At 39.6% G+C, this 21,854-nt stretch overlaps 1 protein-coding gene across 1 annotated transcript in view; it reads right to left on the minus strand.

Annotated features, from left to right (window-relative positions):
- LOC149470393 (fibrocystin-L-like) overlaps window positions 1-21,854 on the minus strand; it is a 221,387-nt gene that overhangs the window by 59,967 nt on the left and 139,566 nt on the right. Inside the window, exons 49-54 of the mRNA XM_089664462.1 lie at window positions 21,168-21,359; window positions 20,635-20,786; window positions 18,329-18,488; window positions 14,072-14,237; window positions 9,960-10,048; window positions 7,982-8,136 (exon numbers count right to left, since the gene is read on the minus strand). Coding sequence (XP_089520588.1) covers window positions 7,982-8,136; window positions 9,960-10,048; window positions 14,072-14,237; window positions 18,329-18,488; window positions 20,635-20,786; window positions 21,168-21,359 — 914 coding nt within the window. The remainder of the gene's footprint in view (window positions 1-7,981; window positions 8,137-9,959; window positions 10,049-14,071; window positions 14,238-18,328; window positions 18,489-20,634; window positions 20,787-21,167; window positions 21,360-21,854) is intronic.

Genomic DNA, 21,854 nt, shown 5'->3' on the forward strand with positions numbered 1-21,854 from the left:
ATATGGGAAACTTAAAACTCCCCATTCCCGACAACATTGCCACCTGGTGGAAGAAAGGCCTGGATCATTAGAAATCCATTTCAGGAACAGCCAACTTCCTGATGTAACGGTTATCAAACCTGATGACTGTAACCCTATCAGAAGAGATGAGGAACACATTTTTAGAATTCCCCAAGATAAAATAAAAGATATTTCCCTCCAAGATGACATCCTTACGATATCTTTTCATCAGGAGGATAAACCAAGAAAAGGGGGAGATCACACCCAATTCTTGACAGGTATTGAAAGGGTTAACAGCGACTTGTTTATCCCCATCCGGATAAATGGTCTTAATAGGTCAAAATATGCCAAACTAGATTTGAGACAGGAACACAGCTTTGTAAGCCATGGGTTGATAAAACACCTGACCGAAATGGAAATGATCCGTTTCTCCACACCTCAGCGTCATTGGATTTCAGACTCCCTTGATGACTCTGATGATCACAATTCAATGGCTAGGTGTCTCTTAAACGTCACTGTAGGAAACAAAACAGCCGCCCATGTGTTCCTAGTCTTGGATAATTCCCAAACTAAAATTTATTTTGGCAACGATATATTACATCGCTTTGCAATGCAAGTCGACCTAATTAATGACTGTTTATGGAGTCGACTAAAGGGGGACCCCGAAAAATACCAAAATCTGGACTTAGCTTTAAAATCCCAGCAACAGATGCCTTATGCTGTTGAAGTCCAGGTAGCCCAAAAGATTACAATTCCTAAGGGCATAAATAATTTCATACTCCCCATCCAAGTTAAAAAGGGACATAGACTGAAGGGGTCAGATGCATTAGTATGCCTCTCCCATAAAATGCAGGGGGAGGGACTGAACATTACACACACGCCCCTAGTCAACACACATCAATCCCCGATGTACATTTACGTACATAATCTGTCCAATCAGGACATCGTCTTACCCAAAGAGACCCCTATTGGTCTAGCGGTAGAGACTGAATATTATACCTTTGGGGTTACTAACCAGGTGATTGGACTCATCCCCGATGAATATTTGTCGGAGGAACAATTAATTGAACAAACATTCCATTCATTACCAGAGGGTATTTTCACCATAGAGTCCATTTATCCATTCGATTCTAAAGATGGCACCTGTCGAATCGAAGAGACATCAATTGTCTTTGATCACCCAATCAAAGAACAAGAGTACCCCAAAGAACCTGGATGGCAGGAGAACACACACACACATCACATACCCAATGACCTCACCACGAAACTTGAAGAGGCATATGAGATAGGTCAGCCGGAAAGCTTTCCTGGATTCAAGGAGTTAGTGGAAGAGATGGTGGCCCTCGCCGACGCGTGTGCCAGTGATCTCGACCGACAATTGCTCCGAGAGCTTCTCCTTGAATTCCAAGAGATCTTTGCCAAGGATTCTTACGATTGTGGGACTACTGACCTACACATCGCTAGGATCCAAACAGATCCAGATGCCCCACCAGTATTCGTAAGACAGTATAGGTTACCATTAGCTTCCTATGAATCTCTAGCTGAGATTATCAGGAAGTTACATGAAAGGGGTATAATTAGGCCCATCCACAGCTCCTACAACCACCCGATCCTGGGTATTTTAAAACCCAATGGACAATGGCGTTTGTGCGCTGACCTCCGTCAGCTGAACAAACGTGTGTACATGTCAGGATGGCCGGTCCCATACATAGACCAGTGTCTCGCCCAGCTCCAAGGATCCCAAGTTTTCACAGCTTTGGATTGTGCACAGGGGTATTGGACCATAAAGGTGAGCGAGGAAGACCAATACAAACTGGCCTTCAGTTTTGGGAATCGACAATATTGTTGGGTGAGAATGCCTTTCGGATTCATAAATTCCGGACATGAATTTGCTGTGTTCATGCACAAGGCCATGCCAGACGCCTTCGAAAGGGGGACGTTGGCATATGTGGACGATATCCTGATCAAAAGTACAGATATGGCCAAACACATTACAGAACTTCGGCATGTCCTGGGCCAATTAAAAGCAGCAGGAGTTAAACTGTCCTTACAAAAAGCCCAGTGGTGTCGCACGAAGGTAAACTTCCTAGGCCATGAAGTTACTGCTGAAGGTTTGAACCCACAAAAGAAGAAAGTTGAGGCGGTTCTGAACTGTAAAGTCCCTACTAACCTTAAAGAATTGAGATCATTCCTAGGTATGGTAAACTACTCGCGTAAGTTTATTGACAATTACGCCGAGATAAGCAAGCCACTGCTTCACCTACTGAAGAAGGATGTCGAATGGTCGTGGGGTAAGAAACAGGAGGACGCCATGAAGGAATTAAAGGAACGTCTCACACAAGCGCCGTGTCTCGGATATCCCGAAGGGGGTAAAAATTTCTATCTAGAGACAGGGTTTACGCAGGTAAGTATGAGTTCTGTTCTTTACCAGAAACGTGATGATGTCAGTAAGGTGATTGCCTATGCCAGTAAAACTTTGTCCCCGGTTGAAGTAAAGTTCAGTGACTGTGAGAAAGCTCTATTGTCCACCGTGTGGGCATTACAGAATTTTCGCAGTTACATTCAGGGAGAGAGAATCATTGTTGAAACGGCACACCAGCCTTTACAGTATTTAAAGAGTGAACGTATCAAGGGAGGAAATGTGTCTAATAGCCGCATCACTGCTTGGACTTTGTCTTTGCAAGGGTGGCCTCTTGAAATTCGGTACAAACAGAACAAGGAAAGTCCAGTAGCCCAGGGCCTAGCCGAGCTCCATGATTGTTCCGCAACTACGCCTGCTATGGAGGGCCCGGACACTGACTTTCTGGAAGAACAACTGTTCTCTCCCTACAAGGTTTACGATGAAGAATACTGTAAACAGCTGCCGTGTGTATATGTGGATGGTTGTGCTTTTCATCACAAGGATGGGGAACAGCTCCAACTAGTGGCAGGTATTGGAATCGTTTGGACCCAAGGTGTCACCCCAATTTCTGTGGGATACAAACTTGGACCAAAGAGCAGTCAGGTTGCTGAACTTACTGCAATTCTTAGAGCAGTTGAGATGGCTATAGAGTTCAACATTAAAGAGTGTGCCATCATAACCGATTCCAATTATGTCAGGAATAGTTTTGTGGAGTATTTCCCTAGGTGGAAGCGAAACAACATGAACAAGAGTAATCACAAACCCGTGAAACATGGTAAGCTCTTTTGTCACATCGATGAACTGGTAAGGTCCAATGATCTCACCCTGCACTTCAAGAAGACCAAAGGCCACTCCAAGGTTCTAGGTGCCGAGAAAGAAGGGAACGATCTGGCCGATTCTCTAGCCAAGGAAGGGGCAATCACCGGTGAATTGTTAGACATTGACCAATTTTTAGGTACCGTACAGATTGAAGCTGTCACCAGGCAACAGGCCAGAACAGCTGGTGATCCGAATGCATTACAGTGGAGTCACGATTCTCCTAGTGAGGATTTAATTACTGCCCAAAAAGAAGACCCAATAATTGGCTTGTTTTATAGTCATATAGAAGATCCCAACCAAAATCCCATAAATAAGGAAGTATATAGTGGGAAGGAGGATTTACGTATCTTAATGAAATCCAAATCCCAATTCTCTTTATACCAGGGATTGTTGATACGAACCTCAAAGGGTGGCGTACAACAATGGGTCGTCCCACTTAAATTTAGAGGTTTGATGCTACAGCATGCCCATGATGCTCCCACTTCCGGTCATCGTGGAGAGAAGATCACGTATGAGATCCTGCGGGATTATGCCTACTGGCCTCATATGTTACGTGATGTGAAGGAATACTGCCAAGGTTGCCTAATATGTCCCCAATTTCAACCTACCAAGCCAACTCACAGAGCACCTCTCCAGAAGAGGGGGATATGTATGCCTTGGTCAGACCTTCAAATGGATTTTATTGGGCCAGTAACAAAATCTTCACGAGGAAATCGGTATATGTTAACAGTTACATGTTTATTCACCAAGTATGTCGAATGTATACCAGCACCAAATAACAGCTCCGAGACATGTGCTGCATTGCTAATAAATCATGTATTTTCCCGTTTTGGTTTACCTCAGAGGATAGAGTCTGATAGAGGATCGCACTTCACTAGCGAAGTGATGGCCAAATTGTGGAAAATTTTGGGGGTTAAAAGGAAATTGCATATCGCCTATCGGCCAGCCTCTAGTGGTGGTGTAGAACGATACAATCAGACCATCGTTAATGTCCTTAAGAAATTTGTTAAGGAAACAGGCAAAGATTGGGATGTCAAGCTCCCGCTGGTCCTGATGGCGTTGAGGGCTACTCCGAATACAGTTACAAAAATGTCATCTTTTGAACTGATGACAGGTAGACGGATGGTACTGCCCCAGCACTTATTGTATCGTACTACAGATCAAAATTTGATCAATGCTACCACCACACACCAGTACATAGAGGATTTACGTAAACATCTGCAATATGCTTTTGCCTTTGCCCAGCGAAATTTGGAAAGAGCTGCAACTAGTGCTAAGACATACTATGATCTCAAAACCTCCAAGAAGGAATATGAGATTGGTGACAAGGTCTATCTATACAACTTTGCAAGAGACCAGATCAAGGAACGGAAATTCCTTCCATCTTGGAAAGGTCCGTTCTCTATCATTGATAAAATCTCTCCGGTCGCATATAAATTGCAGGTTACCCGGTATGGTGAAATCAGTGATAGATGGGTGCACATCAACCAATTACGTGCTTGCCATCCGAAGTCTCAATTGCAGTTGTTGGAAGACTAAACCCACCAATTCCTATCTGGAGATATTGAGATCATTCTTAAACTTCCTTTAAACATATAATTCATATTTTGCCTTACAGGATCCGGTAATATAATTTTATGTATATCCCATACTTAAACTGTTCATTTTAATAATTTAGAAAGGAAGGCCCAGACTATGACCAGACCGGCGATCGGAGGTGTCAATGACTGGACCCTAGAAGGAAGCTATAATGTCCTGTGGGAAAGACCAGATGCCAGAGATCGATCCGGAGACGATAACCTGATGTCCCAGGCCACCAAGGGCCAGTCCAGAGGAAAAGACCCGCCTAGGAGACCGTCTAAGAGACCTGTCGTGCGGAGGACCCATGGACCCCAAGGTGGATGTGTCAGGCCAGGCCGGCCTCATCACAAGACCAGGATCGTCATCGGAAGTGTCCATCTAAAGACGCCGAGTCAAGTTGAGGACCAACCAGCATCACCGCTGCCATTTTATTATAAAAAAAAAAAAAAAAAAATTTTATTTTTTTTTATTTCATTCACTTCACCGGAGAAGACGAACAATCACTCTAGCCAAAAGCCCCACTTATGTTTTGCGACACAGACACCCCTATACACGTGCCTGTACCCCAAACAAAGGGGGATTTTGTTGTGGGCTTTTGAATCATGTCTCAAGAATATGACTTTTATCAAGACATAATATTATATGGCAAACAGCTCAGCAATAGCCGGATGCTAAGAGTTAATTTTGTCTTGGTTGAACCATCTAGCTAGAGAAATGTAATGGGTAAAGGGATTGTTTTTCTTTCCTCCTAGAGACAATACTATTTTAAAGTTCTCAGGTGATCAAACACCATTATTCAGACTTCAATAAGCAGGTAAACATATACAAGGTCTGGACATGACAATAGAGGAACCAAACTGATTGTCTGAGAGCTTACCCAAACCTTGTAGAGTGTGATGAACCAACAGACCTCTGAAACTATTACTATCTACTATTGTTCACCAAGGGTGAAAGCATTAACAATTGTTTACCATAAGCCCAATACAAGGGCCATGCAAATAGAGAGTTTTTTCCCTACACAGAGAAAAATGTTGATGCTGAAACCAAGGGGTGAAATTCAGGACATTTAAGTTTAAAAGTTCACTGTATATCATTACAAAAATGTATTACAAAAACAGATTATAAATAAGATGTCATAGACTTTAAACACCACTAAATACTCAGCAATGGGAACTATATATCACTAACTTGAGTATTGAGATGATGGGAAGTAAGATGTATTATAAACTAGCATTAGTTACATGTCTTATCAGGAAACAAACAGGATGATACTTCAAGGAGGAATAACCGAATATACACCTATATTCCATGGTCCCTATTTAGAATATCATAGGTATGATCACTGCTATATCTGGAAAGTGCTGTATATTTTATTCCTGAAATTACCTGAAGATTTCACCCAAGGTATGAGTCATCTCAAATGCTCACATTGTTCTGTGATACATGACCGCCACCTGGCGGGCAGGTGAGAAATAGCTTATGTACACACATTTCTCAACTAGCCAATCAGGAAGCCTGGTGGGAAGGTATCTTAGAACAATGGACTAGTGGATATAAAAAGCCCATGTGTTGTAACAGAAAAAAAAAACCTCATGAAAAAGAAGAACCCTCATAAGACCTCCTGGAAAGACCTGACATCTGAAGAAGATCTCTGCTGAAATAACTACTCTTCCATCTTTTCAAACTTCCTAAACTTTAAACCTCTAAACTTATAACTTCCTACATTCTCCCCTATTGAATATCTCACTTGCCTATATATCAGTCTAAAGGCGTTCCACTGCCAGCTAAATCCACGGGAGAGTTGCCTAGTCTGACGTCCGGGTGTGGTGAGATGTTTATTTGATTTGTATTAATTACTTTCTCTGTTGTGTAGAATCATAAAATTACCGTAGTGTATTACAACAATATTGGATAGTTAGATATATGTAGTCAGATACTGTGTTACTGTTAAAAAAATTGTTTATTGCCATATTATAAATTTTTCCATATTTCATAATTTATTGAATATTAATAACCAGAGTATCACATATCAAGGGCTTACTTCTTGCAAGCCTATGGCCACGGCATGCGAGAATATAACCTTTGAGATATTCAAAATTATTAATTATTAATAAATTTAATAAATATCATATAATTTAAAATTGTGATTGATGTAATTAGTTAGAGACCTTATTATTGTGTCTTACATTGGTAGGATATATTTTTGATTGTGTGTACCAATATTCATTTATCACCAGTCTTTTGTGTTTTGTGTTAATATATATATAATTTTTGTACATAAATAAATTTTTATATTTATCTATTATAAGGCAAATTTTGTGTGTATGGTACGAAATCATATTGGCTAAAAGAATTCAAGGTATAATAATAAGTGGTGATCAAATTATCAAGGTGTCCAAATTATTGGTTTACTAAATATTTGCCGTATTTTAACGGCTGGAGGCACTGTAATATTTCATCTAAGGGAAAGGGACACGCCCTTTATAAATAATATATATCCTTACATAAACCACCACAACATACCAAATTGTATTGTAACTGTAATATTTGCCTTCATTTTGTAAAACGCTGCGCAAACTGTTGGCGCTATATGAATGCTGTATAATAATAGTAATATGTACTCCATTTGATTCCATTTTGGTGAGCACCTATACCATACAGCCCTGCCATTCATCTGTCCATTTTAATGGTATAGCAACCTGGTCGGTGTCATTTCCATAGGGTAATCTCCTTAAAGGGACCTCTTCCAAAGGAATATTGCTGTGGTTTGGCCAATCTCATTGAACCCATTTGCTGCCTATAATTTGTGCAGCCAAATGTTCTGGTGAGTGTATTGGATTGGTGGTGGTATACACGGACGAGTCTTGTGAAGAGTATTGTGAGATCTACACGTCACTTTGGTGGATATACACTATTTTTTATGAATTGTTATTATCGTGTTTTTTATGTATATGGATAATTACTTTATTACTTTACTTTATTTAATACGTTTTTAATTTAATGTGTTATATATTGCACTGTATAATACAGGTCACATATTTATTTTTTTGAGCACTGCACTTTTTTATTTTATTTATTTACAGCGATGGTAGGGTGGCCACAAACTCTTGACAGGAATGGAAGGATGTCTCCATTCTGAATTGCACTGAAGCCCCTATAAGAGAGTGGTCAGTTGCTTACCTGTATAGAGATATAGGTGACACTGAGGACCATTGTTTTAAAGGAGGGTGTTGATCCCACTATTGAGTTGTCTGTGATGTTTTTAAACTCCAAAATACCATAAATGATAAGTTTCTCCAGATAGAGGAAGTCTATATCTGCTACAACCCACTTGCCTGGAAAGTAAGAAAAAAACCCAATGTTTAACAATCTACTATGAGTCTCAGCTGTGGTTCATGTTCTTCTTCACAGCCAACTAGAGATAAGTTAACTTCCTTTAGCTTAGAAGCAAAATATTTATGGATTACACAACCTTAAAGGAGAAGAATGGGATTGTAAAAATATAAACATACATACTTACCTACCTGCTGCAGCATCGGTCTGATGTTGCAAGCTGTCCTCCGTCAGGTCTAAGCCTGAGAACTTAGCAACTATATGACCACTGATTACTCAGTTAGACTTGGGTCCACTAGGAGCACAGAGCTGTGACTGTCAATTACCGCTCTCTTCTCTGCCCCTCCAGCACTCACTGGAGTCCTAGGCTGAAGAGGGGCGGGAGAGGCTGGCTCAGGCATTCAGAAGTACCCTGAGAGGCTGAGCCAGCTGCCAATCAGACATTTGGGTGGATCATGACATTATTGGCAGGATCCTTCCAGAGCCTGGAGCAGCTCTGTGATGTCAGCTGACAGCAGGATTTTGCCCACTGTTAACTGATTAGGTAAGTGCGCTCTTGGGACCCACATGGGAAGTATGACCAAAGAAACTTTGGACATACTTCTCTTTTAATGCCACATTTTAGTGCAAGATTAAAAATATTATGCTCACCAGATACTGCTGCTGTCATTAAAAAAGAAATTAGAGTTTAAAGTGTTATTAAACGCACAACAGTAAAATCAGTCTGTATATGCAGTAAAGCCTGCTTGTTATACTCACTGTGGAACCTAAGGGGTTAATCCTCCACATTGTGTAAAAAAGATGTTTGATCCTATCTTCTCTGATCCTCCCCTTCTTCCAGTGTCTCCTAAATATCTCCTGATAGAACAGAGGCTCGGGGGCAAGCTGCACATGCTCAGTTTGGTGTGTATTGCTAGAGGGTTTTTTTTTATCTTGGGAGAGTGCATGTGATCAGCACAGGACCAATCAGCACTGTCCAGACAGAGGCCAGGGGTCCTGCATCCTCCTAGGGGTCCTTCATCCTCCTAGAGCAAAATAAAAACTCCTCCTACAAGCTTTAACTAGTGCTTGGCTGGACACTGATAGAAGTCACAAGACTGCTATATACTGCTGATGAGAAAATGTATTTAGCCGTTTATATTTACTAACATAATTGCATTTACATGTTGTGTGTACTGTGGAAGAGCAGATATAGGGAATGCAGGTTCCTGGGTTTAGTAACACTTTAACTACAACACACAGTGTATGACTCATCTCTAAGCTGGGGCTCCACCATAATGTTGACTTTCACATGAGCACGTCCCGCCTGGTCACGGCATTGATGAGCCCATACACACACGAATGGTACTCCAACATGCAGGGCAAAGAAGTCCCTCCCACATGTAGGCTTTTTATGCTATACAAGTACTCAGGATAAATGCTTAAGGGTCCCCACCACAGGCTATCAAGGTCCAATAAGTTTAATGCCACTGATTGGTAAGGGTGCAGGCTGAGGAGAGGTCCATCCAGACCCAAAGCACGCTGCAGAAATAGGAAGAGATAGCCAGACCACCGCACACTTCACCCAGCTGGTTGGCAGGTAAAAGCAGCCTCAGCTCGATTCACCCAGACCCTGTCCCCAACATGTTTCGCCTCATCCCCAGGGCTTAATCATGGAGATTATTTTACTCAGCCGGGTGAGGTGTGCGGCAGCCGGGCTATCTCGTCCTATTTCTGCAACAAGTATTGAGGATCACTATTTAGGAATAAACCTCAACAGTATCACAAATTTAGAAATGCTTTAATATAAAAATATTTGGTTTGGGAAAAAACAAAACATTTTTACCTGCAGGAATGATGACAGTAGATCCATTTTTCGGGACAGTATAATTGTTTTCTACAGATGATTGCCAGAAGGAGTTGTTTGACCAAAGACTGGAGATAAAAACACATATTTGTATTGCCATGAAACATTTAGGCTGAATAATAAGCAATGGCCAGAACTCTACTGATACAATTGCTGCAAAGTAGTAATATCTATTCTATTGATAAAAACAGCAAAAAAAAAAATAGGCAACCACCCCCCCACTGACACATTTCTTATGTACCTTAGGCCTCTGATTTTGAGGTGAATCAAGCACCTAGCATCTAGTTTTTACATTAAGACTCTACTTGTTACTTCTTTGAAACAGAAATGGTAAGGTTAGAACTAGAGATGTAAAAGCCATGAAAGAAACATGTTTTTTCCCCCTGTTTATTTCCAGAAAAAAATGGATATTTTTGGAAAAAAAAAATCAGTGTGGAGTAGTTTTACAAATTGAAAGTCATTTTGATACACTTGGAACACTTGAAATAAAAGTACAGCTTATTCATTAAATAAACTAAACTTGCTTTTTAAAATGTTATTTTTTATTACAAATGGAATAACAAGGACTGTAAATGTTAAGAACATTTCACCTATACACGAGAACAGATAGTCACCCCTCTCTCCTGCCAAAAGCTTCCTGCCAATATGCATTTTCAGTTATTGGCAATGCTGATCCAGAAGCATATTATATCAACCTTCTCCTGGTTTTCAGGTGTCATTTTATCTATAAATGAAGGTATTGTGTATTTTTATGAGGCAGTGGTTTGCAATACTTTCGTACTTAAAGGATAAGTTCACCTTTTAGACAAAAATAATAAATGCACATTTTTTGCGGGTAAAAAAAATTTGCATTTATTATTTTTGTCTACAGGAGCCTGGAAAGCATTGCACCAGCAATCAGTACATTGTTGGTGCCATGCAGGTCTCCTGCAGACCTGTCAGAGTTTCTGCTTGCAGTACGGGATGTACGAGCAAGCAGATATTCTGACAGGAAGCTTCAATGAACTGTGAGCCGTGGTAGTTCATTGAAAACTACAAGCCCACAGCCACTAAAGCTGTCTGGACTTGCAGTTTATTCATCCATGGAAGACCATGAATGAATGGTGCAGCCAGTGCAGCCAGTGGGGGGAGAGACTATCTGTCAGAAGAAGGGGAGGCGGAAGGCGTGGCTGCGGTTATGGGAACATGTTACATGTTCCACCGTAAAAATGGGTGGAACATGTTACATGTTCCACCGTAAAAATGGGTGGAACATGTTACATGTTCCACCGTAAAAATGGGTGGAACATGTTACATGTTCCACCGTAAAAATGGGTGGAACATGTGACATGTTCCCAAAGGTAAACTTATCCTTCAAAGATTTTGCTGGGGAATAAACACTTTGTGATGATCCAGAAGCAGCAGAAAGAGTGTTTCTGGAATAATAACTGTGGAGGGAAAAGCTACTTGCACTTTCAGTATGGTCCTCATCATTTCATTCCATAAAGTATTTTTTGTCTTTAGGGCACCTCTGGCATGCAAGGATGCCTTTTGTCATTGTAGCATTTGGAAGAGAATATTTCTTCTCACAATATTTGGAAATTGCAGCTTTCCTCTAATCAGAAATTGTAATATGGAAATGTTTCCAAACTCTAGATGTTGGTCTCACCATTTTATTGAGAGGAGGAAGAACAATTTACTGAGCAGGCTTTAGGTAAACATTATGCTGTGATGGTGGAGAACATAGCAGGAATCATTTAAAGGTAATAAATGTAAACTCATTTGTCACATAAATGTACCCTCTTACCTGTCGGTTAAGGCTTGAGAGGAGGACAGAAACTATCATCTACTGTATCCCAACAATCACCTAACTGTAGGAGGTACAAGATGGAGCCCACAAGCAAACTAAACTGGAGCCTTTTCCCTGCAGTGTCCCCTAGTGGAACAAATGCATATTTTTTTTTAAGAACTGCTGGAGAAGTTTAGTGTTACTTGAATTGTATTTGAGGATTTGCTTTTCGAGAGAACTTGCAATAATTTAAGACGTTACATAAAGTCTCAGAAATTGTTCTTTAATGTGTTACTAAACCCACAACAGTAAAATCAGTCTGTATATGCAGTAAAGCATGATTGTTATGCTCCCTGTGGAACCCAAGAGGTTAATCCTCCACATTGTGTAAAAAGGCTTCTTCTCTGATCCTCCCCTTCTACTGTCCCCAAACCATCTGCTGATAGTACAGAGCTCTAGGAGTCACTTTGCACATGTTCCATTTGGTGTGTATTGCTAGAAAGTTTTTTTTTCTTTGGGAGGGTGCATGTGATCAGCACAGGGCCAGGACAGAGGGTGAAGGGTTATGCAGCCTCATAGGACTGAGAGCAAAAATGAACTCCTCCTACAAGCTTTAATCAGTGCTCAGCTGGACACTGACAGAAATCACAAGACTGCTATATACTGCTAATGAGAAAAGGTATTTAGCAGTTTATATTTACAAAAATAATTGCATTTCCATGTTCTGTGTACTGTGGGAGACCAGATATAGTGAATGCAGGGTCCTGGGTTTAGTAACACTTTAAGGTCTTCATGTTATATAGTTTGAATATTATGTGATATGTATATTATTTATCATTGTAAAAGAACATACTCCACACTTTTTTCCAAGAAAAAAAAATGCTTGAAAAAAATGGAAAAAAAAAACAGTTTTTTCCCCAATTTTTCCTTTATTTTTTCCAGATCATTCCATCTCTAGTTAGAAAGTCTAAAAGGTTTACCAGAGTGTGACCTGTGCGAGCTCAGGTAACATGAGTGCAATAATGCGGTGGTCAGTGCACATACATTATTTTAGCCCAAATACAAACTATTACCTCCGGATTTTGTCAGCATTGTTGCAAGTTTTAGGAGGATGCAGTAAAGATACTTCTCACCCAACCTCCTTAAAGTGGTATTAAACTCTATTAAAAAATTTTTTCCAACCATACCCCTTGCAGGTACATGATATAATATGCTAGCATGTGGTGCATGTTAGCACATTATGACAGACTTACCTGTCATAATGTGTCCTCCAGTGCCTGCTCTTTCTTCCAGGTTCAGGATTAACACTAGCAGTCACACACTTCTGATGGTGTAGTGTACATTCACTTATAAATGGCAATGGTTTCAAAGTGATGGTGGCAAGCCTCAAATGTTGGTGGTATAGTGGTATCCGCCCTATAGGCAGTATGCATTTTGAGGCTTGCTACTATCACTTTGGAGATATTTATAAGCGAATGTACATTACACCATCAGAAATGTGACTGCTGGTGTTAATCCTGCTCCTTCTGGATATTTTTTACAACTACATTCAGGGGCGGACTGACAACTCATGGGGCCCCCGGGCAATAAGGGATCATGGGGCCCCTGTGTCCTTGCCCAAACTCAAAAAAGCCTATGAAAAAGGTACCAGGGGCATCTCATGGGGCCCCCTACTGACCCCGGGCCCTCGGGCAGTGCCCGAGTTTCCAAATGGTCAGTCCGCCCCTGACTACATTCCATTATCCATCTGTTTGGCTTTTGGTGTTACAACCTTATATGCCATCCTAACATAGAGATTCTGTTATCATGCAGTTGATCATTTTCTGGATGACTTCTCCGTTTTCCACATCAAGTGGCCTCAATGTCCACCTGGTAGACTTTAATGTGTGGTGACCCCCATGTTCTCAACATGGGGCATATTTTGTATTCCCCATCTGATCTCCTAAAGAAGTGTTGAGATTGGTGCCTGTCTCATCCCCAGCCTACGAACTTGGATACAACCATTTACCTGTGATTGTATAGCTATAAAAACTTACTACTGTAATACAGTATGTTTATGTATGGGCTAGGAGTGCGACCCCCCCCCCCCCCATTTGGATGAGCTTAATTTACTTTATATTATGGGTCATATGGCTTTTTGATTTTGTGGTTAAATAGTATTTTACATACTGTATATATCAATAAACATTAATTGGTGTTAATGTGTGGTTGCCTTAAATGTCCATTTGATACTTTGCTTTCAGTTATTTCAATATTTTGTATATAGGATGCGGCACCTTTCATTACAACCCTATCCAAAACTTATACCTATGCTCATACTTACTCATACTTTGATGGCGTTGGTGCTTTGGTAGGAGGAGGAGGAGGAGGAGGGGGGATGCAGTTTTTGAAGTAGCACTGATAGACCAGCACGTTCACATTTCTGTTAGACATGGTTGTATCCAACTTTCCTGCCACTGAACGTCTGTGGAGCGTGTGTTTTCCAGACACTACAAAAACAATGTCATTGTATAACCACTTTAATAATGAACACTTTCACCCCCTTCCTGCCCAGACCAGTTTTCAACTTTCAGTGCTGTCACACATTGAATGACAATTACTCATTTAAATCTGTATGCCCAAATTAAATTTTTATCATTGTTTTGAGACAGAGATAGCTTTCTTTTGGTAGTATTTAATCATCACTGGGTTTTAATTTTTTGCTATATAAATAAAAAAAAAAACAAAAAAAACTTTGAAAGACAATTTTTTTCTTAGTTGCTTTTATAAAATATTGCAAATAAATAATCTTTCTTCATAAATTTAGGCCAAAATGTATTCTGCTACATTTCTTTGGTAAACATAACCCAAATCGTTGTGTGCGTTATTTAGTCTATTTGAAAGTTATATAGTCTACAATCTATGGCTTATATATTGAAAATTGATCAGTCCTAATGTACTGACTGCTTTTCTCATTTCATAGTTACATAGTTAGTCTGGCTGAAAAAAGAAAAAAGTCCATCTAGTTCAACCATTAAAAAAAAAAAAAGTTATAATCCTATAACCACAGTTGATCCAGAGGAAGGCAAAAAAAACCCCAGCAAAGCATGATCCAATTTGCTCCTGCAGGGGAAAACATTCCTTCCTGATCCCCCGAGAGGCAATTGGATATTCGCTGTATCAACTTTACATATAAATGTTAGTATCCAGTTATATTCTGTGTATCTAGGAAAGAATACAGGCCTTTTTTTAAAGCAATCCACTGAGCTGGCCAGAACCAACTCTTGTGAGAGTCTATTCCACATTTTCACAGCTCTCACTGTGAAGAAACCTTTCTGTGTTTGTAGATTAAATTTCTTTTCCTCCAGACGTAAAGAGTGCCCCCTTGTCCTCTGTGATGACCTCAGGGTGAATAACTCTACACCGAGTTCACTATATGAACCACTGATGTATTTATACATGGAGATCATATCCCCCCTTATCTCCTCTTCTCAAGAGAGAATAAATTCAGTTCCTCTAATCTTTCCTCATAGCTGAGCTCCTCCATGCCTCGTATTAGTTTGGTTGCCCTTCTACCACCCGTCAACCGCTATGTCCTTTAGCTGCAGAGGTAGTGGCTGCGGGGTGTACATATGCCATGGCTCAATGCTTTCCTTCACAGTTGTGACAGGAATTATACCCCCTTTACTCCCTCTGATCATGACCCAATCATGCGCGGGGTCCAAGGCGATAAATCAGGTGGTGAGGAGGCGATACAATGCCTTCCCATTGCCTGTCAAATGCTCTCTGAAGAGAGAGTGATCCAAACATTTCTGAACATATGAAAAAGTCCTTATGCTGACACTGTGACTGCTGTGACAGTGATCAGGGACACTGTGACTGCTGTGGCAGTGATCAGGGGCACTGTAACTGGTGTTGTGGTGATCAGGGACACTGTAACTGGTGTGGCAGTGCTCCTTGCACTGTAACTGGTGTGGCAGTGCTCCTTGACACTGTAACTGGTGGGGCAGTGATCCTTGACACTGTAACTGGTGTGGCAGTAATCAGGGGCACTGTAGCTGGTGTGGCAGTGATCAGGGACACTATAACTGGTGTGGTGGTGATTATGGACACTGTAAATGGTGTGGTGGTGATTACGGACACTGTAAATGGTGTGGCAGTGATCATAGGGACACTGCGACTGGTGCAGTGGTGATTGGGGTCACTGAGTGCATAGCGGTGATTAGGGACACTGGTGACTTGGGATTTATGACAGTATGTAAAAGCGGAGTAGTGACACTGGACTACTCTAGTGAGGAGATCAGGATTTTTTTTACACTGTGACTACTTGTTACAGTGATAATAACTGTAACAGCAATCCTTTTAACTATCATGAATGGCTTTCATTCTTGTTTACTAGTGTAATGCTGTGATTGGCCACAGCTATCACATGGTACAGGGATGTTGTGACTGGGCTTGTACCATGTGATCAACCTGACCAGCCAAAGAGATCACGATAGTAAATAATGAATCATGAAAGAAAGCCATTCATGACAAATATTTGCTACTGAATATGTGATCACTGTGATTGGTCACATCAATCACATGGTACCTGGGCCAATCACAGCAGATAGGTACCGAACGCTCTGTTTTGATGGGTGTCATTCTGCTGTGTACCCCATATTGTTACGATAGCTCGGGTGGAAAGTGGTTAAGCATAAACTACTAAAATTTCCTTTATTCTACTTATCTATGTAGTCAGTTCATTGTTCCAAAAATGTTTTTTTTAATTGATGAAAATGAGTACATTACTATAAAATCCTAAATAAAAGTATATGCTAAGTGTACATAAAGTGAAAGCCTATTTCTACTTTTGGTGGTGTAGCACTAATACCATGTGATAACAGACAAAAAACAGATAAAAAATTAATAAAGGACTCGATAATAAATGGGTAAATACATAAATTATATGACTAAATATATAGGTGTACAGTGGTGCACCTAATGTGTAGCCCAAAAACATACCATCAAGAATGTGACTAAATATAAGTGATAGGTGATAGAAGTGAAACAAATATTAACCAAATATAAATACATGTGATCATAAATGAACAATATTCACAAATCATATAGCACAAAGTCCCAAACATATAACTGTGATGAATCAATCTTCGAAAGTGAAATAGGAAGGACTGTGGAGTAACGATTAACATAATTAACCCTTTCTGTGCTGTGCTGACATATCTCATTATCAGCTGTAAACTAGATACTGTCTGCCCTAACAAGAGGTTAAATATCTCATGGCTTGTGTTCTGCATTATTTGTTAATGCACTTTTAAAGGACTGTTCCTCAAGTCTGTCCCTTTCCATCTACTCGAGGTAATAAAAGCTGCCCATAATCTGCTCCAAAGAAAGAACTAGGATGGTAGGACCTATTTTTAAAACAATATTTTTAGGCATGCTCTGTGAGTGGGAACTGGGAACACATAACAAACTGATCTGTGACCACCCCAATAAAGTCATATTTCTAAGATCCATCATTTCATATTGATCTATGCTGTGAAATGTATTTATTATATGTAAACACAAAGGGGTTGATTTACTAAAACTGGACGGTGCAAAACCTGGTGCAGCTCTGCATAGAAACCAATCAGCTTCCAGGTTTTATTGCCAAAGCTTAATTGAACAAGCTGAAGTTTGAAGCTGATTGGATACCATGCACAGCTGTACCAGATTTTGCACTCCCCAGTTTTAGTAAATCAACCCCAAAGACTTTGAGACAGACTGCAGTTTTCCCAATTAATGGCTCATGTAGTACAGAAGGAGAATGGATGTGACCATTGTGGCTGTCTACTTTGGCGCCAAGATTTTTTTTCACTACAAATAAAGGTTCTTCTCCTCTCCATCTCATAGACCAAAGTTTGCCATACAGTAGAAAATTTTCAAACAAAATTTCATATGAACATTCAAACATTTTGTAAAAAAATTCTCAGTACATTTGATGACTTGACAAATGTCATTTAAAAGTTCTTTTTTTTTAAAGCTCGATTTTGGAATGAATAGACCTTCCTGAACAAAAAAAAAAAAACACTGATAAAAATTTGTTGCAATCCAGAAGCATTTTGTGTCCTACTCTTTTGAATTTTATCATTACTGCAGTAGAAAACAAACGTAAGTTTGATCCCACTAACAATTCGAAAATTGAATGAATGTTCTTAAAACAGGAAAATGTTTGCTTTACTTTACGTTCTTAATGCTCTAAGCACTTTCTTTAAATGACTCAAGTCAGACAGGCTGGGGTTTATTTACTAAAGCTGCAGAGTCAAAAATCAGACTCCCTTCTGCATAGAAACCAATCAGCTTCCAGGTTTCATTGCCAAAGCTTCATTGAACAAGCTGAGGTTAGAAGCTGATTGGTTTCTATGCAGAAGGGAGTCTGATTTTGGATTCTCCAGCTTTAGTAAATAAACCCCGCTGTGTCATGCAGGTAATGTCTGGCCTCAGAAACAATTTGGAAAGAATATGCATTTGAGGTTAGGCATAGAAAATTGAGAAACTTCATTCAGTGGTAGGCATTCTTGGAATTGCTCAGACCTGCAAACTACTGTAATTGTGCACCTACCCAGGTAGGTCAGTGTAGTTGTGCTGTTATTGAAGTACCAGTCTCCATTAGTATTGTTGTCGTAGGTCAGAGGCTGTGCGGACCCATTACGCACATCAACTATTTGAAACATATCTGGCTGCTGAGTCAGGTTGTGTGATATCATCACAAAGTCCTCATTCTGTAAATAAATATAAAATATAGCATGTAATAAATGCAATACAGAGCAGCAATGAAAAACAATAGATACTAATACAAGTAAATACAACTAAAATCACACACATGCAGAATTTTACAGTTTAAATATGCTGTCTCTAAAAAAAGTCGATCCCTAGACTTCTGATAGCATAGTGTAGTGGAGAAGACTCCTTTCTTCCTCTGTGTTTGATTATTGGTTGTGTGCTGCCTGATGGCTATAAAAGCTAGCTATCAGCTCATATAGCCAAATTAGTAACAGAAATGTTAGATAGCCACTTTTTGACAATTAAAAAGTCTGCTGTTGCGACTTTTCAAAAGTAGGAGATGACAGTCCAGTCTGGTTATTTCTCTTGCTTAGTAAGAAAAGGTCAAAGATTTGAAGGGTGAGAGACTGTCTGCTATGTGTTGCATTTTTTTTCTGCGCCTAATCTTCCAATATGCCTATCTTAAAAAATACTGGTGACTTTCACCGTAACAGAACAATAAAAGCTCATAAAATGGCAAGCTCATAAAATGGAAGTCAGTCACAAACTGCCTAGCTGATATCAGACTCAGCAGATGTGTTCTAATGTTCTGAAGTTTATGCATGAACTATTTTCCACAGTTCCATTCAACCAGTGTGGACCAATGTAAATATGTATGTGCCATACCTGGCCAATCCCTATGGAAGCTGAAAATCACTGTAGTAGGAACCTCTACTACAGTGATCAAAGCTATCTTCTGGGTTTCGTGCCAAGCATTGAACACAGAAGGTCGCTCATTCCATAAGGGCATCATTTAGAGAACACTTTGCATTTTCCTAACAAATAGAAAGCATTCTCTGATTGGATGAGGTAGAGAGTCCAGGTGGTGAATTCATGATCTTTACCTCATATAATCAGAGAACGCTTTTCGCATGCATACTTACAATGGTCTAAAATGGACCACTGTAACTATGGAAAACAGTCCATTCCTAAAGTTCAGTGTTAAATAACATAAATAACATATCTTTTTCAAGACACACCTTAACGAGATATCAAAAAAATCTACAGGATTGTGGAGAAATTCTTAAATGGGAACCTGTCAGAAAAAGAAGCTGCCATTTCCAACTTGTTTTATTAAAAGAGAAAGATTTAGGGCTAGGTCAGGCAATGATCTGGACCTCACTCACTCTCTTGGCAGGAATCATGTCTGAAGGATTTGTATCGGTGATCTGCAGCAGTATTCAATGGCCAAGATTAGAGAGACTCTGGAGCTCAGTTACAAAGTTAAAAAGTTTATTAATGCAAGCCAAAAAATGACTTACAATACATCTTCAAATAAAGCACATGTAGTAAAAACGCAGCTGATGCCGGCTCCATTTAGCGTGGGTGACATGCGCTTTATTTGAAGATGTGTTGTAAGTAGTTTTTTTGGCTTGCATTAATAAACTTTTTAGTGGTACCTCACTATTGGAGATTCATATACAGACCAGAAGGAGATAATAGTACCATACGCATCTCTGTAGCAGATGATCTGGATGAAGATTCATGCAGCTTCATGCTATGTCAGACCACCTATAATTTTGGGTCTGACAATCTGGTAAGAGTCTGTGTGTGTAGGTGGTGGATTTACATTTCACTGGGTCTTATCCAGGACATCATGGACACTTCTTTTTTATGAATGATGGATGCTTAATAATTCACTCTATGGACTTATTATTGTGTTTATAGACATTTGATTGATTTTATTTATTTATTCACTATCACTTTAAGGGTGAAAAAATTGTACCGAGGTACACAGCGCCACACTTTTTTTGGGTATATAAATATACATATATATTGGGAACATATTGTATTTTTGTGTTGTGAGTGCTGTGAAGATTTGCACATATATGTGCACTGAGCGAAGTTTACAAGGATTATTTGCTTTATTTAGAGAAATAGAATTCTGTGCATCCAATGTCAGATTTTATACTCTGAACACTGCTAAATGCACGTAAATACATATAAACAGTACATTTAAATGCAGGAAAAATTGATCCGTGGAGCATAAAGTATGTGTATACTTCCCAGATATCCTGTTTTAACGTAAACCAAATGAGGGTGAATGCAGCATTTCAGTTAGCATTCTAAATTTGATTTATCTGCTAAATAATTATATCAATTTACCTTAAATCCATAGAAAGTGGAAATGTATGAAATATTTGTGATGAAATCCACATCTCTGAAATACCAATTGAAGGAATTAGCATTAGGTAGTAAGGCCATCCATCCATCCGGGTGAGTTAAACGTTTAGTTAAGCAGGGAACAACAGTGAGACCTAAATTCAATAAAAAACATATTAGAGGCAAAAAACCCCACCTGACATCTGGTCAAAGCAGTATTAAAAGGAAGGGGGTTGAAAGAAAGAAGGAAAATTAAAAGGAATAGTAACAAAAGATGAAAGGATAAATGACAGAAACAGGGAAGGAAAAAAAGGAAGCAGAACGGGAAAGAAAAATGAGCAAGAAGAATTTTAAAAGGAAAGGAGAAGAAAAGGAAACATAAGTAATCAAAGGAAAATAGAATAAATATAAGTAGAGAAGTATAGGGAAATGAAAAGGAAAAGAAAGGACAAAAAGTAAAAAAGAAAGAAATGACAATGTAATAAAAAGGAAAGAAGGAGTCTTTTTTGGCAAAGCCAATAAACCAGAAAACTTACCAAAGGAGTTGGAAATGATGACATCTTTCCAGAGAAGAGTAGATGGAGATGGGTTATTAAATGCCAGTCGGTGAAAACTGACACTAGAGTTACAGACAAAACCAGGGAAACCAGCACTCCAGTCACTACGCTGGCTGCACTGTGATGGGTCAAGCAGCCCGCTTGCTGGTACCACCTTTGCTCCTGTTTTTCCTATATGAAGAAAAACGTATTTCATAATTTTAAAGTTGTATGAAGTTTAAAAACATTATGAACTCTTACATTTTAGCCCTGAAAATGCTAGGATTGACTGGTGGATGCAGATATTTAGAACCCTTTGTATCTACTCACTGTAGGAAAAGTTAGAGAAGCTTAGATCAGCTCTATCAACCTTTCTGATTCCAGCACTGGCTTCTACACATCAGGGGAACCACGCTTCTGAGAGGCTGGTGATGTATCTGAGCATTCTCAATTACAAAATACAACCAAAGGTTTGTGAACACCTGATCAGCACGCCTATATACTGTGAGCTTGTTGAACATTGTCTTTAATAAGTAGCCCACCCCTATGTGCTACTATAACAGCCTCCACTCTTTTTGGAAAGCTTTGCACAAAATTTTAAAGTGTGTGCCCATTTAACCCAAATAGCTGGCTTTCCACCAAAGTTTCCAAACCATGTCCTTATAGAACTGTACTGGGGTGTTATCA

The sequence above is a fragment of the Staurois parvus genome, unplaced genomic scaffold (assembly GCF_062004578.1).
Source record: "Staurois parvus isolate SC_StPar_1 unplaced genomic scaffold, SC_StPar_1.0 ptg000047l, whole genome shotgun sequence".
In the NCBI taxonomy this organism is placed as follows: Eukaryota; Metazoa; Chordata; class Amphibia; order Anura; family Ranidae; genus Staurois; species Staurois parvus.